Source organism: Enhydra lutris, unplaced genomic scaffold (assembly GCF_002288905.1).
Source record: "Enhydra lutris kenyoni isolate GAN:26980312 unplaced genomic scaffold, ASM228890v2 scaffoldscaffold29, whole genome shotgun sequence".
NCBI classification, from domain to species: domain Eukaryota; kingdom Metazoa; phylum Chordata; class Mammalia; order Carnivora; family Mustelidae; genus Enhydra; species Enhydra lutris.
Window position 1 is genome coordinate 6,644,474 of NW_019154113.1, and position 21,459 is coordinate 6,665,932.

General features: G+C 48.3%; 1 protein-coding gene across 1 annotated transcript in view; it reads right to left on the reverse strand.

The window, feature by feature from the left end:
• Positions 1-2,167: 2,167 nt before the first annotated feature.
• The window catches only part of LOC111152524 (pyroglutamyl-peptidase I-like), a 33,729-nt gene continuing 14,437 nt past the window's right edge, over positions 2,168-21,459 (reverse strand). Inside the window, exons 3-5 of the mRNA XM_022511008.1 lie at positions 4,449-4,571; positions 3,192-3,418; positions 2,168-2,417 (exon numbers count right to left, since the gene is read on the reverse strand). Coding sequence (XP_022366716.1) covers positions 2,168-2,417; positions 3,192-3,418; positions 4,449-4,571 — 600 coding nt within the window. The remainder of the gene's footprint in view (positions 2,418-3,191; positions 3,419-4,448; positions 4,572-21,459) is intronic.

Sequence of the window (21,459 nt, forward strand, 5' to 3'; positions counted from 1 at the left end):
AACACCGGAGGTCACACAGGGAGAGACAACAGAGACGTGCATCAAGAGGGAGCTCTGGGCCTCCTCACCAGATGACATCTAAAAGTCTATAAAATGTGTGTGGTTTGGGGGCGCCTGGGTGGCTCAGTGGGTTAAGCCGCTACCTTCGGCTCAGGTCATGATCTCAGGGTCCTGGGATCGAGTCCCACATCGGGCTCTCTGCTCAGCAGGGAGCCTGCTTCCCTCTCTCTCTCTCTCTCTCTGCCTGCCTCTCTGTCTACTTGTGATCTCTGTCAAATAAATAAATAAATAAATAAATAATGTGTGTGGTTTGGTGCCAAGCAATCTGAAATAACTCTGAAGCAGGGTCCTGAGGCCCCCTGCTTACTCCTGGCCTGAGAGGGAAGCTACAGTGGGGAAGGGGGACAGGGCTGTCGGTGCCAGGTGTTTGCCTCCAAATCTAGAAGCATCTCTGCATTTATAACCATGCAGCCGGACCTGCACGTGCTGGCCATGCCATCCCAGCCCACTTGGCCGGCTCTGATCTGCTCCAGGGGACTCTGATCTGTTTCATGTCAACTAAGCCAGTTTCCTTTGCAAAAGGGGTCCTGTATAGTCTGTACCAAAGGCTCAAGTATGCTAGAGAGCTAATGATAAAACAAGCAGAGTCTGCCTGGTTCCTTTGTTGTTAACCGGCACATGCTTTTCCTTAGAGTGAAAAAATCTGGACACAGAATAAACAATGCTTTAAAAAAAAAAAAAAGTAATTAAGTGAAAGTGATAGCTATGAGCACAACACCGTAAGAAATTTCCCAGAGCTTAGCCACAGCTACCTTCCTCCAAAGGGTGGCATCAACCTCATCATCAACCCCTTCCTCCAAAAACCAATGCATCTCAATGGATATTTGCCCCCAGAAAACCTTAGACAAGCAAAACCTTGCTTTGAGCAGCTTGGCGCTCAGAGCCAGGGCAGCGTTGCCCAAAGGCAACATGGTGGCTGGAAAGGGGAGATTCTGGTCCTAGAAGGTAAGGATAACACCCAACCTGGCAGAGAAGCCAAACCTGGCTATTATCCTTTGCTTTAAGACCAAACACGACTGTTAGGAATATAAAATAGTGCAGCCACCATGGGAAACAACATGGCAGACCCTCAAAACCGTAAATACAGGAACACCTTATGATCCAGCAATTCCCCTTCTAGGTATATAAACAAAACAACTGAAATTAGGGACTCTAACATATATTTTTTTTGCACACCAGTGTACACAGTAGTAGTACTCATAATAACCAAAAGGTGGAAGCAACCCAGTGTCCACCAAAGGATGACTGGATAAACAAAATGTGGTCTGCACAAAAATGAAATATTACTCAGTCTAAAAAAGGAAATTCTGACACATGCTACAACATGGATGAACCTCAAAGACGTTGTGCTCTGTGAACTAAACCAGTCACAAAAGGACAAAGAGTATGATTCATGTATACGAGGTCCTTGGAGTAGCCAAATTCAGAGATGGAGGATGGAATAATGGTTGCCAACGGCTAGGGGGAGTGGGAGGGATGTTGTTTAATAGAGACAGAGTTTCAGTTTGGGATGCTGAGAAAGTTCTAGAGATAGACAGTGGTGATGTCTGTGCAACTGAATGTCCATAAACACTGAAAAACGGTTAAAAGGGTAAATTTTATGTTGTATATTAAATACAATTTTACTACTAAAAAGAGTAGAAAAAGAAAAACCAAACAGTAGAGATTTGAGGGTCAGAAGCAGCACACGGCACCTGATGTATGAGGGTGGAAGCCAGGGAGGGGTACCAAGTGGCTGCTCCCCGCCCCCGTGTTTCCCCCTGGCCAGCTGGTCATAGATCAACCCACCACATGCAGCTCTGCCCAATAGGTCTGCGGTCTTAGCAATCTGGGCAGGATTCCACAGGCCCCTGCGCAGTCTTTTTAAGAGAAAAAAAAATTACTAGGATTTCATTTTATTGTCATGAAAACCATAACTGAAGCTAGTTAATCCCTTGTGAAATGTCTGCCTTTCATAGTGTTCTTCTTTCTTCTGACAATAAAATAACCCTTTGTGATTTCGTTGGGCTAATTCAGAGCTTTTTTTCCTCGTGTAAACTGTTTTACAAGCCATTTTTTTAAAAGTCTCTCAAAGCACAGCTGAACTCTGCACACAGGATTGAAACATTTAATTTTCTCTAAAGGAGCAGTCCCCCAATTGGTTCCCCTGGGCTGGAATCGCTGCGGTTGAGTTTTCTGCAAACGAGGCTTCAAGCTCAGGCTTTCTCAGCTCCTCCAGCATGTCCTGGATGATGACTTGCAGGGCTTTGCCCAGCAGCCTGGCTGGGAACCAACGGGATAACCGAGGCACGTGGATGAGGGCCGCATACCCATTTCCATGATGCAAAGACAGGTAGTAGGTGTAATCACAGACGTATCTGCAACCACAGGAAGTGCTGTATTACTACTCCCTGAGCCAGCCTCTAATCCCAGGGAAGTGTAAGCATAAGGGACAATGCAGCATCCCCAAAGCATGAAGACCTCGGACTGCCACCCAGGGAGACTTAGGTTTTGTTCTTCTGTCTTAGAAAGAAGAGTTGCTGGAAATGAATCGGGGAGAGACTGATTCTTGGTCTCACGGTCCCACAGTCAGCAAGCAGCAGAGCCTGGGAAGGGACCAGATTTTCAAGCAACTAGTTCAAAACACTTTTACACCCGAACCCCTCTCATTCATGTCTACTGAGTCACTTGTTTATTCATTCTTGGGGAGCGGTGGGGGAGGGGAGTGGAGAAACTATCTACCGGCGGGTCAGAGTTTGGAGGAACCAAGGCAAATTCATCTCTATGTGGGGCTAAATCACAATAGTTAACTCACAACCTGGGCGGCCATAGAGAAAAACAAAGCATCCACAAACATCAGTGGTTCTCAAAATATGCCTTCCCATCTCTTCTCTATCCAAGCACCAAAGGCCGGGGTTGGGGTCGGGGGCTTTGGACCCGAGACCCGGGGCGGGGACGACAACTCGGTGGTCTGCAGGAGCCCCCCACCCCGTCCCGGGGTGGCACCGCGTGATCAAGTGCCCAGCCGGACCCCGCAGTATGGCCTTCCCGTAGGGAAGGGGGATATCCGGGGAGAGACCCTCGTCGGAGGACGCGCTGCGGTCGTTTCCCCTCCTCTACCCCTTCAGACACCCAACACCCACAGGAGGTACCTGCCAGCATCTCGAGAAAAGATCACCTCCACACCCTCCACCGCGAAGCGCTTGCACACCGCCTTCATGCTGACCTCCGAAGCGATCACTTCCGGGCCATCCGGAAGGCACTCGCCGCGCGCCGGCCTGAAGCCCCGGATGTCGGCGTCGTGGTAGCTCCGGTTCTTGGCGCACTGCTCCAGAATGATGGCCTTGGCGGAGGTGTCCATGCCGATGTGCACAACGAGCTGCATCCATACATGCGGCGGCCAAGAGATTAGGAAAACTGAGGCCTGCTCTGCTCCCCGGTTATGGCTGAAGGGCCAAGCCCAGCAAGAGCACAGGGTGCAAAGCATCACAAAGCCCAGATCTGGCACTCACCTCCGGGCTTCCCCGCTGACTCTTCCCCTCCCCTCCCCCCACCATGAATGTGCAGGAATGCAAAACAACTGGATAGAAACCCATGTGACATTTAATTTAACTACTTTTATAGGCGCAAATATTCTTGACGGGTGATGTGTTTCCCCTTCTTTTCCCTGGGGAGGGGTTTCCCCCCCCCCGCCCCGTAGCTAAGACTAGCACAGGGGAAGCTTACCATTTCCGGGGAAACTCCCCTCTCCCCTCTCTTTTATGAAACTCTAATAAAGGAAGTAACAGTGTGATAAAATACTCTTGGGATTTTTTGAGCTGATTATTTTTCCTTTTTGAAAAAATAGCCGTGTTGCGTTTTATCAAAACACCTGGGGCAGTTGTCTTAATGGTTTGGTGGTGTGTGTTGTGTTAACCGCATCATCAGGACTTTCTATTTTTTGGATATTTGTACCAATTTTTTTATATAATGACTGTTCAGATAAAAAAAGGCTGGGTGTGATGAAGATGGGACCTCCCTAGATGAGCCACCTGCCAACCTCCCTTCCAGGCGCAAAAGGTCCTTGTCTCTCGCTTCACCTCACAGCCAACCTGCCCTGCATGGCCATGGCTGGGACCTAACCCAAGGGCTTATTGGTTGGGTGGAAACTATCTCTGAGTCCGGGCAAAGAATAAAGATTCCATTTATTTTCCTCCTTCCCTGTCTCCAGAATCTTCTTCCAAGATCCACTCTTTATTTCAGCTTAAACTTTTATGAACAGACTCAGAACCTTAGAAAATTGGCTGGGACCTTACTGGTGGGACAACCCTAGAACCAGGGTCCAGGTGTTTACAGGCTCTGGAACTCCACCACGTCATCATCTCTGACCCCATTCCCCCAGCTTCACTGCCTCCCCAGCCATCGTTTACTTGCGGTTTAAGATCTTCCCAGATTCTGGTGACCTTCTGCTTCACCTCCCTGTAATCTACAGGCAGCTGGAGAATCCGCAGCTCTACGTCCTTGTCACCGTTCAGGCCCAGCTTGGACAGCTCCTGCAGGAAGAAGCAGGTAGACTCACCCTAATGGGATGACCCTGAAAAGCTAACACTTGGGTCACTCACTCTATTCCCAGGGTCTTCTGTGGGCCTGGACCCTGCCCTCAAGGAGCTCATGTGCTGGTGAGGGGCCAGCAGGAGAGTCACAGTTCCTGCCCCTCAAGGCCCCAAAAAAGGGGTACCCCTACGGCATATCTGACCCAGCCTGCTGGTTAGAACGATGGTCCGCAAAAGGGATGCAGGGTAGATGTCGAGAACAAATGGGACTGACCCAGATGAAGAAGCTGGGGACGAGCGAGCCAGGCAGGGAGCTCCAGAGGCACGGGGGAGAATGAGGACCAGAGCCGCTGGGAAACCTAGTGGGACTTGGTGCTGGGCAGTGGGTGTGGGGCAGGGAAAACCTTCCTCCGGGTGTCCTGCATCTCCAAGGACAGGATGTTTAGCACCCCTGGACTCTGAGCCGAGCATTAACTGCCTGTGGCACCCCTGGGCATTCTGACAAGTAAGCCAGCACCATCAATGGTGTAACAGGAGGCACTGCACGTGGGTAAGGGTGGGAACAGAAGCTAGAAAATTCTATGGAATCCAGACTGGGTGCTCCATTAAAGTTTGGACTTTAGCTAGAGCAAAAGAGAGCCATCCAAGGATTGTGTGCAAGGAGCTAATGGGTCAGAGCCTCTTCCTAAAAGGATGGCAGTGGAAGGGGGTTGGGGGTGGGGGTGGGGATCATGAGGTTGGCTTTGGACCTGCTGAGTTTGAAGGGGAGGGACCTGGCTTCTTGGCTCTGTGCGTTTGGAGCTCACAGAGAGGATTCTGGGAAGACAGTAGCATGTCAAGGCGGCAAAAACATGGGTTTAGATGAGATCTGGATGGGGTGGGGTGGGGGGCAGAGATAGGAAAGAAGTCCTGTGGAGAAAAACCCAAGGTCAGGGAGCACCCTCCTTCACGGGCAGGAGTTTGGAAGGAAGAAAGCCAGAGAGTGAGATCTTAGGCCTGTGCTGTGCACTGTTGGGAAACGTTAAATCAGAAACCTGCAGGCCGTATCCTTTCCCCACTCCAGGAGCTGGGCTTGTCACCAGGATGGTTTTGGATTAGCACCTCTCTTTTTTCCTGCCTCCCTTCGCTGGCAATTTAGGATATCCAGGAGCGTGTCTCCTTGGAGAGAGGTTGCTGTTGGGCTTGTCAGGCCTGCCCAAAGTTCACAGACGGGACATTCTGGGGCCCTGCCCTGGGCTTCAGAGGAGACAGGCTGGGATGATGGGCCCCGTGCAGATTGGCCTCTGCTGCTCTCATGGAGGAGAGCACTTCTGGCTGACTTTCGATGTCTCAGGTCTGGCCTCGACAAGCTCGGCGGTCCTGAAGGGCTCAGCTTGGCCCACCAGATACCCACTCAGAAGCCCAGTTCCTCCACCCGGCTCAAGCTTTTTCCTCTTCCAAAAGTAAGTGCCAAGATCACATCCCCATTTGGGACCTGAAGGGGGGACTTCATTTGTCTGACTCCGGTGGGGGGAGGCAGGAAGGAGGGCCGGGTCACCTGGGATGGGGGCCTGGAGGCTGAGCTTCCAGATGGACATTCCAAGGGCCAGACAGACCAAGGGGGTTCCAACTCCCGTGTCCCTGTCTTGACCTGTCCTGTGGGGCATGAGTGAGACAGGAACAGGGAGGCTGGACCCCTCTAGAAGCTCCCATGGGAGACAGGCAACACTCAGGCCTTTGCCTTTGATGTGAGGAGGGTGAAGAGGCCGTAGCTTGGCTCTGGCTGCTTCTCAGACCCTAGTCATCTGTGAAGAACTAGTTTCTTCTACTCGGTGGCATTCTCACGGGGTCTGGCTCTGAGCAAAGCCTGCAGGGGAGCCCCAGAACCAAAGAGAATTACCAGGGAATCTGCCTTCAGAGCTAACCCCCCAAGAAGCTGCTGTAGCCCAGCCGTCAGTGGAAATGTCAAGTAATTACGCTCACTAAGCCTATAAAGACGCGGCGCCCCAGGGATAGGGACATCCACCCTGAGCCAGGCAGGCCTGGTCAGGCCCAGTCAGGCCCAGCACCCAGCCATGCAGTGGTGACCGGTCAGCGCCCCCTCTTCGCAGAGGAATGAGGCTCTGGTTCTGGGTTGGCACACGGAAGCCCAGACCAAAACAGGCTGAGGAAGGAGCCCCCCCCCCTCCCTTTTTTTTCCCCCTACCTCAGCTTTTTCTTGCCACCCCACGCCACGCCAGCTGAGGGGAGAGGAGAGAGGAGGCAAGCCCCTGGACATGTCGCAGGTCCCACAGCTGCAGCTGGGGTTCCGGGGACTGGCTTTGGGGAGCTCTTTGCATGAGTTTCCTATGGTGTCATGACAAAGTGGGTGGCTCAGTCACAAATTTTATCACCCAAACCTGTGAGAAAGGAGCCCAAAATCCAGGTGTCGGCAGGGCCATGAACCTGTAGGAGGGGGACCCCGCCTGCTTCCTCCAGCTTCCGGGAGTCCCGGGCAGCCCTGGGCCTCCGCGGTGTCTCTGCGGGCTTCCCCTCGTCTTCCCTCCGCACACAGCTACCTCGAGTCCAGGTCCCCCCGTTTTATAAGGACGCCCAGTCCCTGGCGCCGTCTGAGGCCGTGCTTCCCAGAAGGAAGTGCCAGGACGCTGAACTGTCGCCGTCCTCGGCATCCACAGAGCCGCTGTGGGATGGACGGTGTTCAACATCCAATTTGACCACTTTGTGTTTTTTTCTGTATCTGGAAAATAATTCCCAGGAGATTAAAGCATCCCGCTTCCGCTCATCACGCGTTTCCTTTTAAGCTGCCAACCTGATGCCCAGATGCGCTTGACCGCAGGCTGGTGCTCGCGTGCCCCCCTCCCCGTGGGTTCTAGCGGAAGTCCGCGGCCACGGCCCAGCCCCATGGAAACTGCGGTAGAGGTCATGCGGTCACGGACTCCGGGTCGGATAAGGACAGGTGCCACACGCTGCGTCCCGTCAGCTCGGCCGTGTGTGGCCAACCAGTCAATGAAGAAAAGCTTCGTGTCTAGAGACCCTTGGATGTGAGAGTTGCAAATAAGGGCTTGTGGACCTGTGTCGACTTGAACGTGTTCAGGCGTTGCCTTCAGTGTCTTCCTGGTATATGCTCTTTCTAACAAGAATGTCACCCTCTTCTTCTCTCTCTCTCCACTGTTGTCCTGACGAGGGAAGAGCCTGCAGCTTGGCGGGTCTGCCCGGTCACCAGACTCTTTTCAAGCTGCAGAGCCTCCCCAGGGAGGAGGTGACCGCGGCCACCCACACTGTATGGTTGCAAGTCCGGGGGCCTGAGCTGGGTCCCCTGGAGCCTTTCAACCTGGGGGCGGGGATGGGGGTGTGGATGACAACTCAAGGACAGCCGGGAGAGCGTCCATACCTTCATAGGCTGCAGGCCTCACCTGGGCCCTGGCCAAGCCGCCTGGGCGACCATGGGAAGTCTGTGGCCATCCCAAGGTCACCAGGACTGGTAAGGGACCGTAGAGGTATAAGAGAGGGTCCTATGAACTGAAATGTGCCCCCTCCCAACATTCATAGACTGAGGCCCTACCCCTCCCAGTGTGATGGTATTTGCAGACAAGGCCCTAGGGAGGTGACAGATGAGCTCAGGAGGGTGGGGGCCCCGGGATGGAATTAGAGTCTGATAAGAAGAGGAGGAGACAACCAGAGCCTTTCTTTCCTTGCTACATGAGGACACAGCCAGAAGGTGGCCCTCTGCCAGCTAGGGAGAGGGTTCTCACCAGAAACGGAAACTGCTGGGGCCTTCGTCTCACACGCGGCCTGCAACTGCAGTCCTGACTCGGGATATTGAGGAAACTTTTCTAACTTGACATTATGAAGAGAGTCTCCAGGCACTACCTCATGGGGACAGTCTGCTCGTTCTCTCATTCTCTCTCTCCTGCTCACACACACACACTTGGTGTCCTGGGCCATCTACCAGGGCCCATGGCAGACAAAGGCATTTTACAAAAAAGAAGGGCAAGCTAGTGCTCCTCACCAGCCTAAGTCTAGAACGAGGAGGGCGCAGGGCAGAAGGGGAACACGGACAGAGCCAGACCCCAGCTACAGGGCCACAGCGAAAGGCGTGGGCTTTGGGGTCAGGAAGACGCTGGTTTGAGACTTGTCTCTGCCACCTTCCAGCAGGCGAACTCAGGCATGTTACTAGCCTGGGTGTGACTCCATTTTCTCATCTGTGAAATGGGGAGAATGAAAAATCTGAACAGTTTTCACGAATATTAAATAAGAAGATTCACCAGAAAAAGTGCCTAGCACAGTGCCTGGCACACAGGGATTTATATAAGGGATCAGTGCTTATAATTAATCATTATAATTGGGAAAGTCATGCAAGGATTTATTGAAAGTGACATTTAGTAGAATTTGATGAGCCTGGGGCCTGTCAGAAGCAGTGAGTCGAACATTCTGCCTAAGCAGAAGGCAGGCCTTCTCTCTGCTGAGCAGGGCTGGTTGTTTTAGCAAAGAGAATGTAGGTTCTGTGCAGACCTGGAGGGAGCCAGGGGTTTGTGCTTCCCGGATTGGCACAATGCTTTGTGCTCAAGGAGGGGAGAGAGAGTGAGCCTGGCATAACCACGCTTGCCACAGCGGAATCCCAAGGGCTGTGCCAGCCAGAGGAATGATAAGGCCCAGCAGGACGCTGAGTGCCCACGCAGGGCCCATAGTCCCTCAAAGAAGCCCAAACCCCACCAGGTGCTAAGGTCCTGGGGAAGCAGGGAGCCTGCCTTCTGCCTCCTTCTCCCACTTCTTCCTGTCTCTGCATCGCCTGAAATCTGGTCACCAGGAACACATGGTAGTTTAACAAAGGGAATCGAAGAGAGGGAAAAAGACACCAGTTGCTCTCTGAATTTTTTTCAAATCCACCGAGGCTGGGACACCAACTGGTGTTGGAAAAACAGTTGCTGTTTTTTCCAAAATGTGATTGCTTCCCCTATCAGATGAGAGTTCCCGGCTAGGACCGGCAAGCAAGGATGCGTCTCTTCATTCAATCATTTGAGCAAAACTCCTGGGAGCCTCCGGGGCTATCCTCAGCTCCAGGCTTAGTGCGTCCTGGTGGGTCACATTCTTAGAGGAGACACAGACTAGAAACAGGAGGTGATGACAGGATCCTGGCAGGAACGGCTGGGTTGGGCCCTCCCTGAGGTGCAGAAGCCTGGGGTGGGGGTGGGGGGGCGGTAAGAGAGAAAGAGCCCACACCTTGCCTTTCCCACTCCCAATTGTGTGAGTTGGGCAAGTCATTGAAACTTGCTGAGCCTCAGTTTCCCCATCTTAAACCACAGTAAAACGGGACCAACTTCATATGGGTTGCTGTAAAGGTTAAGCTGTACACGCGGAGTTGCAGTCTGAGAAGGCTGCAGGGAGGAGGGGGCTTTGAGCAGGACTTGGAGGATTAGCAGGATATTGCTAGGGAAAGCAAGAGTGAAGCTCGGAGATGTATGCAGACACTCCCCCCCTCTCTCTCTTTCTCTCTTTCTCTCTCCCTCCCTTTCTTCTTCCCTCTTTCCCTCCCTTTACAATGAATTTATTGACACCGGAAAACCCCTGAGAAGAAATAAGTCAAAAAAACAAAACAAAGCCAGATCTCGGGCTGTTTCCTTCATGGAAATGGAAACATACTAAAATGAGTATCTCTCGAGGGGAGAGTTAGACTGATTCTCTTTTTTATTATTATTATTGTAGTATAATTGACATCTGTAGGGGCAATTCTTACCTCTTTGTATAGTCTGCTTAGGACTTTTACAATGGGTATGCATATACTATTTTTCTGGTTCTAAAATCTTGAAAACAAAAATGGCTCACTAATCAGACTAGCTGCTCCTGGAGAATGCTTGCTGTATAGTGTACTATGCCCACCCCTTCAGAACCTTCCTGATGAAATGCTAACAATGCACCCATTTTACAGATGAAGAAACTGAGGCCCAGAGAGGATCCGATTACAAGAAGGGAGGTATTCCAGGAAGAAGCCACCACGGTGATGTTAGCACAACAGCGGAGTCAACTGTTTAAGTAATTTGGGAAATCATAAGTGATTTGGGAAATCTTGGGATTCTGTTTAAAGGTGACTCTCCGGGCACCAGGGTGGCTCAGTGGGTTAAGCAGTTAAATGTCTGTCTTCAGCTCGGGTCATGATATCAGGGTCCTGGCTGGAGCCCCGTGTCCCACTCCCTGCTGAGCAGGGAGCCTGATTCTCCTTCTCCCTCTGCCGCTCCCCCATTCTCCTACACTCTCTCTTTCAAATAAATTTTAAAAAAATCTTTAAAAATAAAAAAAAGGTCACTCTCTCTTCCTTAACAATGCCACATTCCCTTCTCCATATGTGATGACTGTCCTAGCATACTCCTCCAACTCATTCCTTCACACTTGCGGGTCATGGTGTGAAAAAGCCACTAATAAAAAACAGACCCCCGTAATCAAACCTCTCTATGGAGCAGTTGTTTCCAAACATTTTGATCATGTGCCCCTATTAATAAAAAATTTTAGTGTGTACACAGATGAGTACATGCACACACACACACACACACACACACACACACACACACACACACACTCCCATTAGTTGATGTCTTGATGTCTCAAGAGATGATATACCTTTCAATAGGCTTCATTATTCCTAAGCAGATATAAATCTATAATTTCAATGGTTTTCTTAATTCCTCCTCTTTTGGGGGAAGGGGCAACTTCTTATCAGCTGGTCATTGTTTTTATGTAAACACCTTGGCAGGCACAGAGCTCCTTGGAGAAGGGGGTACAGAGCTCCTTGGAGAAGCAGGAGTACCAGTTACTTTCACATTGTTGCTTGGGTTCGCATGAATCATATTATCTTTTATCTGTGGGTTTTTGCAGATTATATTTGTGAGGGTTCTTTGATCATAATTTAAAGATTAGCTTAATTAAAACTGGATAATATCATCCTGAAACCCATTAACTTGGCTAAAATAATTGTAATAAATTAAAGTGAATCAGAGAAGGAGGGCTTCTCCAGCACCAAAAACATCCCTCACCCCAAGAGTGACACGTTCCTTTGGCCCTCTGAAAAATGTGTTGTTTTACACTTTACACAGTGTTGTGCAGTGTTACAATTCACGTCCCTGCACACATACCCACCAAGGCCAGCAGCAGTCCAACTATGAGATATCGGTCAAGGTCAATTTCTTGATTATTTTCATAGACTAAAAACATAAAAATTCACACCTGTTAGGATGGCCACTGTGGGGGAAAAAAAGAAGAAAGGGAAATAAAAAACAGGTGTCGGTGAATGTGTGCAGAAACTGTAACCCTTTGCACTGCTGGTCGGCATGCAAAATGGTGTGGCCGCTGTGGACAACAGTATGGCGGTCCCTCCATATTTGAAAAATAGAGTCAGCATTAAGATCCAGCAATCCTATTTCTGGGTATACATCCACAAGAACGGAAAGTGTGATCTCAAAGAGATATTGGCACACCCAGTTTCAATGCAGCATTTTCACCAGGGCTGAGAGGCGGAAGTAACTCAGATGTCCATCAATGAGTGAACGGATGAACAAAAGTGTGGCCTATACCAGCAATGGAATATTAATTGGCCTTAAGAAGGAAGAAACTTCTGACACGTGCCACAAACCTAGATGAACCTTGAAGGCACGATGCTCCGTGAAATAAACCGGTCACAAAAAGACAAATCTTGGGGCATCTGGGTGGCTCAGTGGGTTGGGCCTCTGCCTTTGGCTCAGGTCATGATCTCAGGGTCCTGGGATCGAGCCCCGCATTGGGCTTTCTGCTCATTGGGGAGCCTGCTTCCCACTCTCTCTCTGCCTGCTTGTGATCTCTCTCTGCGTCAAATAAATTTAAAAAATCTCTTAAAAAAAAAAAAAAGACAAATCTCGTGTGACTCCACTTATACATGGGACCCAAAGTAACCAAACTGGTAGAGACAGAAAGGAAGATGGCGGTCCCCTGGGGCGGGGGGGCGGGGGCAATGGGCAGTTGTTTTCAGCAGGTATTGAGTTTCACTCTTGCACGAGGACTTGAGCTCTGTTGCAGAACAATATGAATATACTTAAAACTATTGAACCGTACCTTAAAAATGGTGCAGATGGTAAATTTCATGTTTTCCATCACAATTTTTAAAAAAACGTAGAAATGGAGAGCCTAATGTCTTCATCCTATAGCCCAGTGAACCCCAATGTGGAAATGAGCTTGGATCCTTGAGTTGGTGCTGATGTAGGAAGTATTGGAAAGACCTCTGGGTGAGGGGAGGGGGGCCACACACCTCTGGTTAGGGACTGGAAAGGAAAGGGTTGCCTCAGGAGGTCCGGACTGCTCAAACCCTACACATTCCCAAGAAAGACCTGTCCTCGGGATTGGCCCCTGGCTAGCTCCTGGAGAAGAGCTCTGAGCCCTTGGGATGCTCCCCCCCGGTAGGAGTGGTTTTGTATCCTTGAGGCAATGGGTCACGTCATATTAACTTGATTAGTTTCTGCTAACGGGGTGATTTGTTTCTGCTCTGGAGTCTGAGTAGCTGAGGCCAACCAGGAGGGCACTGCCTGTGTATAGGCCCAACCCTCAATAAAAACCAAGACTCAGATGTTTCCCGGATTGAAACCACTGCACACTTGTTGTCATAGGTCACTGCTGGGAGAGTAACATGGACCCCCAGAACTCCCCTGGGAAATGATGTTCAGAAGCTCGTGCCTGGTCTCTCCTGGTCTTTGCTCATGCCCTTTTCCCTTTGTCAGTTTTAGTCTTTCAGCAGATTTTTGGAGTCTTGAGTCAGGTGTATTGTAGAGCCTGAGGACGGTCTTGGGACCAGCTGACACAGGCCTCTCAGCATCTCTTGGGTCCTGGTTCTTCCTTTAGAATCATTTCTCCCGGGGCATCTGGGGGCTCAGTCGGTTAAGTAAGCATCTGCTTTCGGCTCAGGTCATGGTCCCGGGGTCAGGGGATCGAGCCCCACATCAGGCTCCCTGCTCAGCGCGGAGCCTGATTCTCCCTCTGCCTCTGCCACAACCCCTGTTTGTGCTCTCTCGTTCTTTCTGTCAAATAAATTTTTTAAAATCTCAAAAAAAAAAATCATTTCTCTTGTCTTTTTTCCTCCTAGCTTTTGGTTCAAGTAGGAAAGAAGACAATTTTCTCTGTATTCATTCATTCATTTATTCCTTCATTCATTCACTTTTTCAGTATTTTTTGAGCCCTTCCTTCCACTAACCACTGTGCTGCCCTGTTTCTACCATGAATGGGAAATGCCCACGGAGGGTAAGTGTCCTCAGAGCAAGTAGAGGGTGGGCCAGGAGAGACCAGGTAGGTACAAATTGGAGGACATTGTACATTGTAGGATTTGAGAGAAGAAGCTTGGAGCCTGGTGGAGGCAGGTTCAATTCCAGACGTGCCCCCTAGGGCACCAGCTCAGGCTCTTGACCTTGGACAAATGACTTAGGCTCTAGGAGCTTCACAGGCCTTACCTGTAAACCTGAGACATGACTTCTGTCTTTGCATTGGCTCTTCATAGTGATGCTGTCCCTGAGGGGGTATTTGACCTATGTGGGGTATTTTGGGGAAACCTACTGGCTGGCCATGTCTAGGAGGTCAACAGCTTGAATATCCCCAAGTACATATTTTACTTTATCACACACTCTATCTACACTGATCTCAGAGTAATAATACTAACTCCACTTTCAACAATATAATTACTGATAAAGTTGAAGATATTTTTATTTTGTTTTATTTACTTTTTAAAGATTTTATTTATTTATTTGTCAGAGAGAGAAGGCACAAGCAGGCAGAGGGGCAGGCAGAGGCAGGGAGGGAAGCAGGCTCCCCACTGAGCAAGGAACCTGATGAGGAACTGGATCCCAAGATCCCGGGATCATGACCTGAGCCAAAGGCAGCGGCTTAACCCACTGAGTCACCCAGGGGTCCCTGTTTTGTTTTTGTTTCTATCCTTAAAGGAAATTGCTGTTTCAAAACCACGTGTGATCATGTCACGAACTGGATACACTCTGAGGCTTATTAACTCAATTTACTTTTAATTTCTATGGATTGCTTTTTTTAAAAAAATATAATTTTGTTTTATTAGTATGCAAAATACCCCCCCATGGGTCCAAAGTTAAATCCACAAAACAAGCTTGACTCAGAGAAATCTAGTCTCTTCCCTTCCCCTCCATAGGAAATCGTTTTTCAGTTTTATGATTTATCCTTCCATCTTTTTATTATCATAAACAAATATGGAACATTTATTCAGTACCCCTCCATTCTTATTATATAATTTCTCCATCATTGTGCATATGTCTTTTCTTATATTTGCCAGAGTATCTTTGGGAGAGCTTCCTAGGAATTTGCTCGATTCTAGGCTATAAGCATATGTCCCTTTGTCATGTATTGCCAAATTCCCTTCCATTGAGATTGTACCATGTTGCATTCCCACTGGCAAAGCTTGACAATACCCATCAGCCTCACAGCCTCGCAGAGAAGTTGTCACACATTTGGATTTTTGCCAATCTGATCTTAGTATAGTTTTAATTTGCTTTTCTCATATGAACAAGTTGGAACATAATATCACATGGGGGAGAGGCATTTGTATTCCTTTCTCTGTAAAGCATCCTTTCACATCTCTGGCCCATTTTTCTATAGCGTTATTCACCAATTTTTTTTTTTCTATTCATAGAAGCTCTTTACATATTAGGGATATTGCATTTTAACTTACAAGTTTCTCAGCTACATTTGGCCCATGATGACCGGACAGGACTGAATGGGGAAGAGAAAGGACAAGAGGCAATCATCCCCTCCATCTAGCCGAAGAATAGCAGTGGGGAGTTGGCCAGAAGGGAAGGTCGGTGGAGACTGCCATTAGACTTGGCTGAATGCATCTCCAGTGGTTTGGTCCCAAGAATAATGCCACACCCACCTGGTCTGTCAACCGTGCCCCTCAGCTCCTGGGAGGTCTCAGTCCCCATCCTGGAGTCTGGGCAGATTGAGGCTTCTGGGTACCCCCCCTCTGGGGATATGGAGACTCCAGGTGTTCTCAGTAACCAGGAGGCAAGTCTTACCCAGACCATCAACATGCCTCGTAACAGTAAAGTCAAGGGTGTTTGGGAAAGCTGTTCAGGCTGGAAGGGCAGCAGTTCCCACTCTAGATGCCCGTGGGGGGCGCTGTGGGGGCCAGAGCCGGGAGGGGGGTACTTCTTCAGTCACATAGTCCCGGCAAGAGAGCCATTTTACAGGACGAATTGCCCCTGAGTATCAGTCGGCTTTCAGATTCCCTGAGGCTGCTCAATGGGAACTTTGTCTCAGCAAGAGAATGGAAACGCACCCTCACTTAACAACTAACCCCAAGTAATCTCATCTCAGAAGAACGTTCCTCTGGCACATCTGGTTTCTACTTAGCTGGAAGCTCGTAGTCAAAGGAAATTGGGTCGGTGAAGAGAAGGCTGCCTTGACTTCCCCTCCGCCTCTTTTCCCGGCTCTGGTACTGTGGTTCCATGATGATGCCCCCTGGATTTCCAGCAGGTGCCCCTCTGCCTGGAACATGTCCCCGAGTGGCTTCTCCTCATCACTCAGGACCCGGACGAAATGTCACCTACTCAGAGAGCTCTTCTGGCTCATGTCTGAGAGGGAGCTCACTGGACACCACCCACCAGGTCACCTTGGGTTCATGCTTGGTGTTCCTTCACATTCACTGACGTCGTCTTGCTTAGATCTGAGTTCTTTCAAGGCTGTTTCCTGCCGCAGAAGGCCAGCGCCACAGGGACGGAGGCTGAGGCTCTAAACACCTGGCATGCAGGTGTGTCCCACACATCCTGGAATCAAGAAGGGGGTGACTGGCCTGTCCCTGAATGGTTTCCCCACAGATCCCCAATGGTGGGGTTCTTCACTGGGATTCTAGGATTAATCCAAAAAAACATGATAATAATTCTGCCTACTTAACACTTCTAGAATTTTATCAAACAATGTTTCTAATCACGGAAATCTGAAGGTTTGAATGACCAGCCCCTTGTGGGGCACACCCTGAAGAAGGAACCAGAAGTTTCTGTCATCTCGATGAGCAAGGAGGGTGTTTACATTTAATTTTATTTTCAGTTTATTTTCCTAAATCCAATGTGGGAGATATTTTGGCCTGTGCCCATCTACTGGTCATGACGAGCGACAAGCCATACCACTTGAGATCCACAACTGTAAAAAACTTGGGACAATTTTCCAAACATACAGACGCTATCTATTATTTTCAGGATTATTTTCAGCATCTACAAACTGACCAGTCAAGAAACTCATAGGGATTGAGTTCATGACACCTCTCCACTTCTTTCATTCACCTTGATGCTTGACTCTTCATTTAAAAGTGCTGGTTTAACAGGATTTATATGAACAATGGGACACTAATCAGACTTGCAAAAGTTTTAAAATCTCCCCCCTCCCCGCCCCCTGGGTTGGGGTGTGTATGGAACGACCACACTCACATTCCCTGTTGCTGGAAGGGGGAACTGGTACATCTCTTCTGAGGGGGAATATTGTTTCATGTGACACAGTAGCTCTAGGAAGGCCCCCACTATGGACTGAATGTTTGTGTCCCTCAAAATGCAGATGTTGAAACCCTAATCCCCAATGTGACAATATTTAGAGGTGGGGCCTTGGGGAGACAATTAGGTTTAGATGAGGTCATGATGGTGGGACCCCCATGATGGGACTAGTGGCCCTTAAAAAGGCAGGATGAAACTAGAACTCTCTGAGGGCAAGAAAGAAAGTCTCTGTGAGGTTATAACCAGGAAGCGGGGCTCCATCAAAAACCCAACCTTGCTGGCACCCTGATCTCACACTTCCAGCCTCCAGAACCATGATGAATAAATGTGTATTGTTTAAGCTCCCAGTCCATGGTATCTCATCATAGTAGCCTGAGCCAACTAAAAATGGTTTCTAATGAAGCACATTTTGTAATATTCACACCCTGGTGTAATTCTGTGACCCACCCCTTGCCCCGCCGCTGAGTCTGAACTGACTTGTGACTCATTTTAACTGAGAATTCAGCTGGGTCAGGGCCTGACCTACACCTTCAGAGTCTGAGGAGACCTCATGTAGGGAGGACAAAGGCTTTGTTGTCCCAGCTCCCTGGTCACGCTTCCATGATCCTGCCCTAGGCTCCATCTTAACACAACCAATGAGAGACTCAAGCAAGATCAGCAGAAGAACTGCCCAGCTGAGCCTAGTGGTCCCACAGTGCTGGGAGAGATCACAGGGCTGGTTGTTTGACACCAGTAAGTCCTAGGGTGGTATCAAAGCCCAGCTATATGTACCCAACACAGAGCATGACAATAAAGATTAGGAGGGCACACACTATACTAGTTTGTTAGGAGGTGTTGGTGTGTTACAATCTGTTTTCCTTCATGCTTCCTTGTGGTCTTTGTAGGTCTTACCTAACTACTCATTTGGAATTGGGAAAAAAGAACAACATGTGTTAAATGTTAAGTGTATGTTTCTTGCTTCCTTGAGGAAGTAACATTTCTTTAAAAATGATATTTCTCCAAATATATTAATTTTGCTTCTACCATGTTCTAGGCCTGTGCTAGGTACTCATGATGAACTGGAGACCAGGATGGACAAGGGAGAAGACAGGCAAATACAGAGAACAGTGTAATGGGGGTGGGAGGAGTGGCCAAGTTTAGTAGCAAATGTGAGAAGAAATAAAGATTTATAGGGAAAGAAGCCAGACACAAATGAACAGACACTGTATGATTCTACTTATATGAGGTAAACTAGAATAGTCAAATTCATAGAGAAGAAAAATAGAATGACGGTTACCGGGGGAGATGGGGAGTTACGGTTTAATGGTGACAGAGTTTCTATTTAGGATGACGGAAAGTTCTGGAGATGGACGCTGGTGATGGTTGCATAATGATGGGAATTATTTAATGCCATCAACCTGTACACTTCAAAGGAATAAATGATAAACCTACTATTATGTATATTTTGTCATAGTTTAAAAAAAATTTATGGACCTCACCATCATGCTTGGCCACCGACATTGTTTAGCCTGGATAGAAGTGTGATCTGAAGAAAGACTGAATTGCCAGTGACTAGGCTCAGGTTGATGCCTCCATCTTTTAGACAGGGCTAATAATTATGTGGGGCTTTTTTTTTTTTTAAAGATTTTATTTATTTATTTATTTGACAGACAGATCACAAGTAGGCAGAGAGGCAGGCAGAGAGAGAGAAGGGAGGAAGCAGCCTCCCTGCTGAGTTGAGAGCCCAATGCGGGGCTCGATCCCAGGACCCTGGGATCATGACCTGAGCTGAAGGCAGAGGCTTTAACCCACTGAGCCACTCAGGCACCCCAATTATGTGGGGCTTTAAAAAAATATTTATTTATCTGAGAGAGATGAAGTGAGATGAAGGGTAGAAGGAGAGAGAGAGAGAGAATCAAGTCCTCAAGCAGACTCCCAGCTGAGCATTGAGCCCAACATGGGGCTTGATCCCAGGACCCTAAGATCATGACCTAAGCCCAAGTCAAGAGACAGCCACTCAGCCAACTGAGCCACCCAGCTGCCCCTGTTATGTGGGGATTTTAACAAAGCCTACTCTTTTCCATATCTGAAAGTCTTCTAGGGTTTTATGGCATCAAGATCTAGAAGTCATCTTCTCAGATGAGGGCAGGAGAGTCCGAAAGGGAGCAGTGTCTGAGCTGTTCGCTTACTGAAAGTGTCTCAGAATTTGAGGGATCCTAAAGAGAAGTCATTATGGATGGCAATTCTTCCCATATAAAGGCTGTATTGCAAACCTAGGGCCATCAAAATCTGGATGTTTCCCCAGGAACAAGGGAAGAGGCAAGGACAAGGGTGACTCCTGGGTTTATCTGGAGGTGGGGGTCGGAGGATGGCGAGCCAGTTGGAAGAGGGTCTTGCTAAGGGAAGCTCATGATTCAATGTTTATTTGATGTATGCGAGCTGAACTAAAACTTTACAGGTTATTATTGTATTTGGTTGAATGCTCACAGCTGCCTTTCAAGCTAAGACAGGGAGACAAAAGGACCTGGTCAACCTGGGCCTCAGTCTTCGACCTGTACAATGGGAATAATAGCCATATGGTATCCACCACAAAGATTATTAGGATCCCAGAATGCTCAAGCAAACTGGCAAAAGAAAAAAAAAAAAAAAGGCCTTGGTGACTGATGGGAGCAGTTTGAGTGTGGAACAAAGACAGGAAGCCCGGCAGTGGTAAATGAACTTGAAAATTAACATAGAAATCATTGTCTATCTCTTCCTCTCTCCTTCTCTCTTTTCTCTCTTTTTCCGTGGCCAGTCTCTCTACAGATTTATCAGTTTTATTGATTTTTCTCAAAGAACCAGTTTTTGGTTTCTTTGATTTTCATTGTTAGGATTCTGTTCTCTGTTTCACTGATTTCTACTCTGATCTTACTATTTCCTTCTTTCTCTTTAGTTCGGGTTTAACGTGCTCTTCTTCTTCTAATTTCTTACAGTAGAAACACTGGTCACTGATTTGAGACCTTTCTTCTTTTTTTTTTTTTTTTTAAATATTGTATTTATTTATTTGACAGAGAGACACAGCGAGAGAGGGAACACAAGCAGGGGGAGTGAGAGAGGGAGAAGCAGGCTTCCCACCAAGCCGGGAGCCTGATGCGGGGCTTGATCCCAGAATCCTGGGATCATGACCCGAGCCGAAGGCAGACACTTAACGACTGAGCCACCCAGGTGCCCCGAGACCTTTCTTCTTTACTAGTATTGTTCAGTGCTACACATTTCCTCCTGAGTTCTGCGTTAGCAGCACGCCACGTGTTTTAATATGCTCTCTTTTAATTCTCATTCATTTCCAAAGACTTTCTAACATCGTTTTTGATTTATTTGGGCCATGGCTTATTTAGATATGCATTTAGTTTCTAAATATTTGGGGATTTTCCAGACATCACTCTGTTGTTGATTTCTAATTTAAATCCACTGTGCCCAGGGAACATACTTTGCATGACTTGGATCCTTTTGAATTTGTTTAGACTTGTTTTGTGGCCCAGGATACGGTCTATCTTAAACATATGAAAAATGTTCTATACACACTTGAAAGAGTGTGTATTCTGCAGATCCTGTTGGAGTGTTCTATAAATGTCACTTAGGTCAAGTTGGCTGATGGTCTGTTCAAGTCTTATATACATTTGATGATTTTCTGTGTTCTATCACTTATTGAGAGAGGGGTAATAAAATCTCTGACTAAGGGGTGGCTGGGTGGCTCAGTCGGTTAAGCGTCTGCCTATAGCTCAGGTCATGAGCCCGGGGTCCTGGGATCGAACCCTGTGTCAGGTGTCCTGATCTCCCTCTCCCTCTGCCTGCCGTTTCCCCTGTTTGTGCTCTGTCTCTGTGTCAAGTAAATAAATAGAATCTTTAAAATAAATAAAAGCACTGACAAAATTGTGGGGTTTTCTATTTTCCTTATACTTTCATTCATTTTTGCTTCATATATTTTGGAAGTGCTGTCATTAAGGACATCAATGTTTAGGGCTGTTATGTCTTCTGGATTACCTGACCTCCATTAAATGGCTGCTTCTTCCATAATTGCTCACTGGCTCTCTGACTCCAAATTTGACGTCTTGGAACACAGTTACCAAGACAGCTAAAGGATAGGAATAATTTTACAAGTGGCCAAAAAGAACGTGATCCCAGCAGCCTGAGGACCGACACCCGAAATGCATCTTGTGGCTCCCCAAACATTTCCCCACTGTTGGGGGACCCAGTGCCTGAAATTTGACTGCCATAGAGCCTTTGGATTCATTCGTCCCTGTCTGGTTTGCAAGTGCCTCCAAGAGAAGAAACACGGCCTGAGCACAGCTTCCTGCCCAGAGAGAAGGTGCAGTGTGCACGTGAGCACCCAGGCCAAGGGTGGGAGAGCCGGGAGCACCCTGGAGAGGTATGAGCCTTACTGA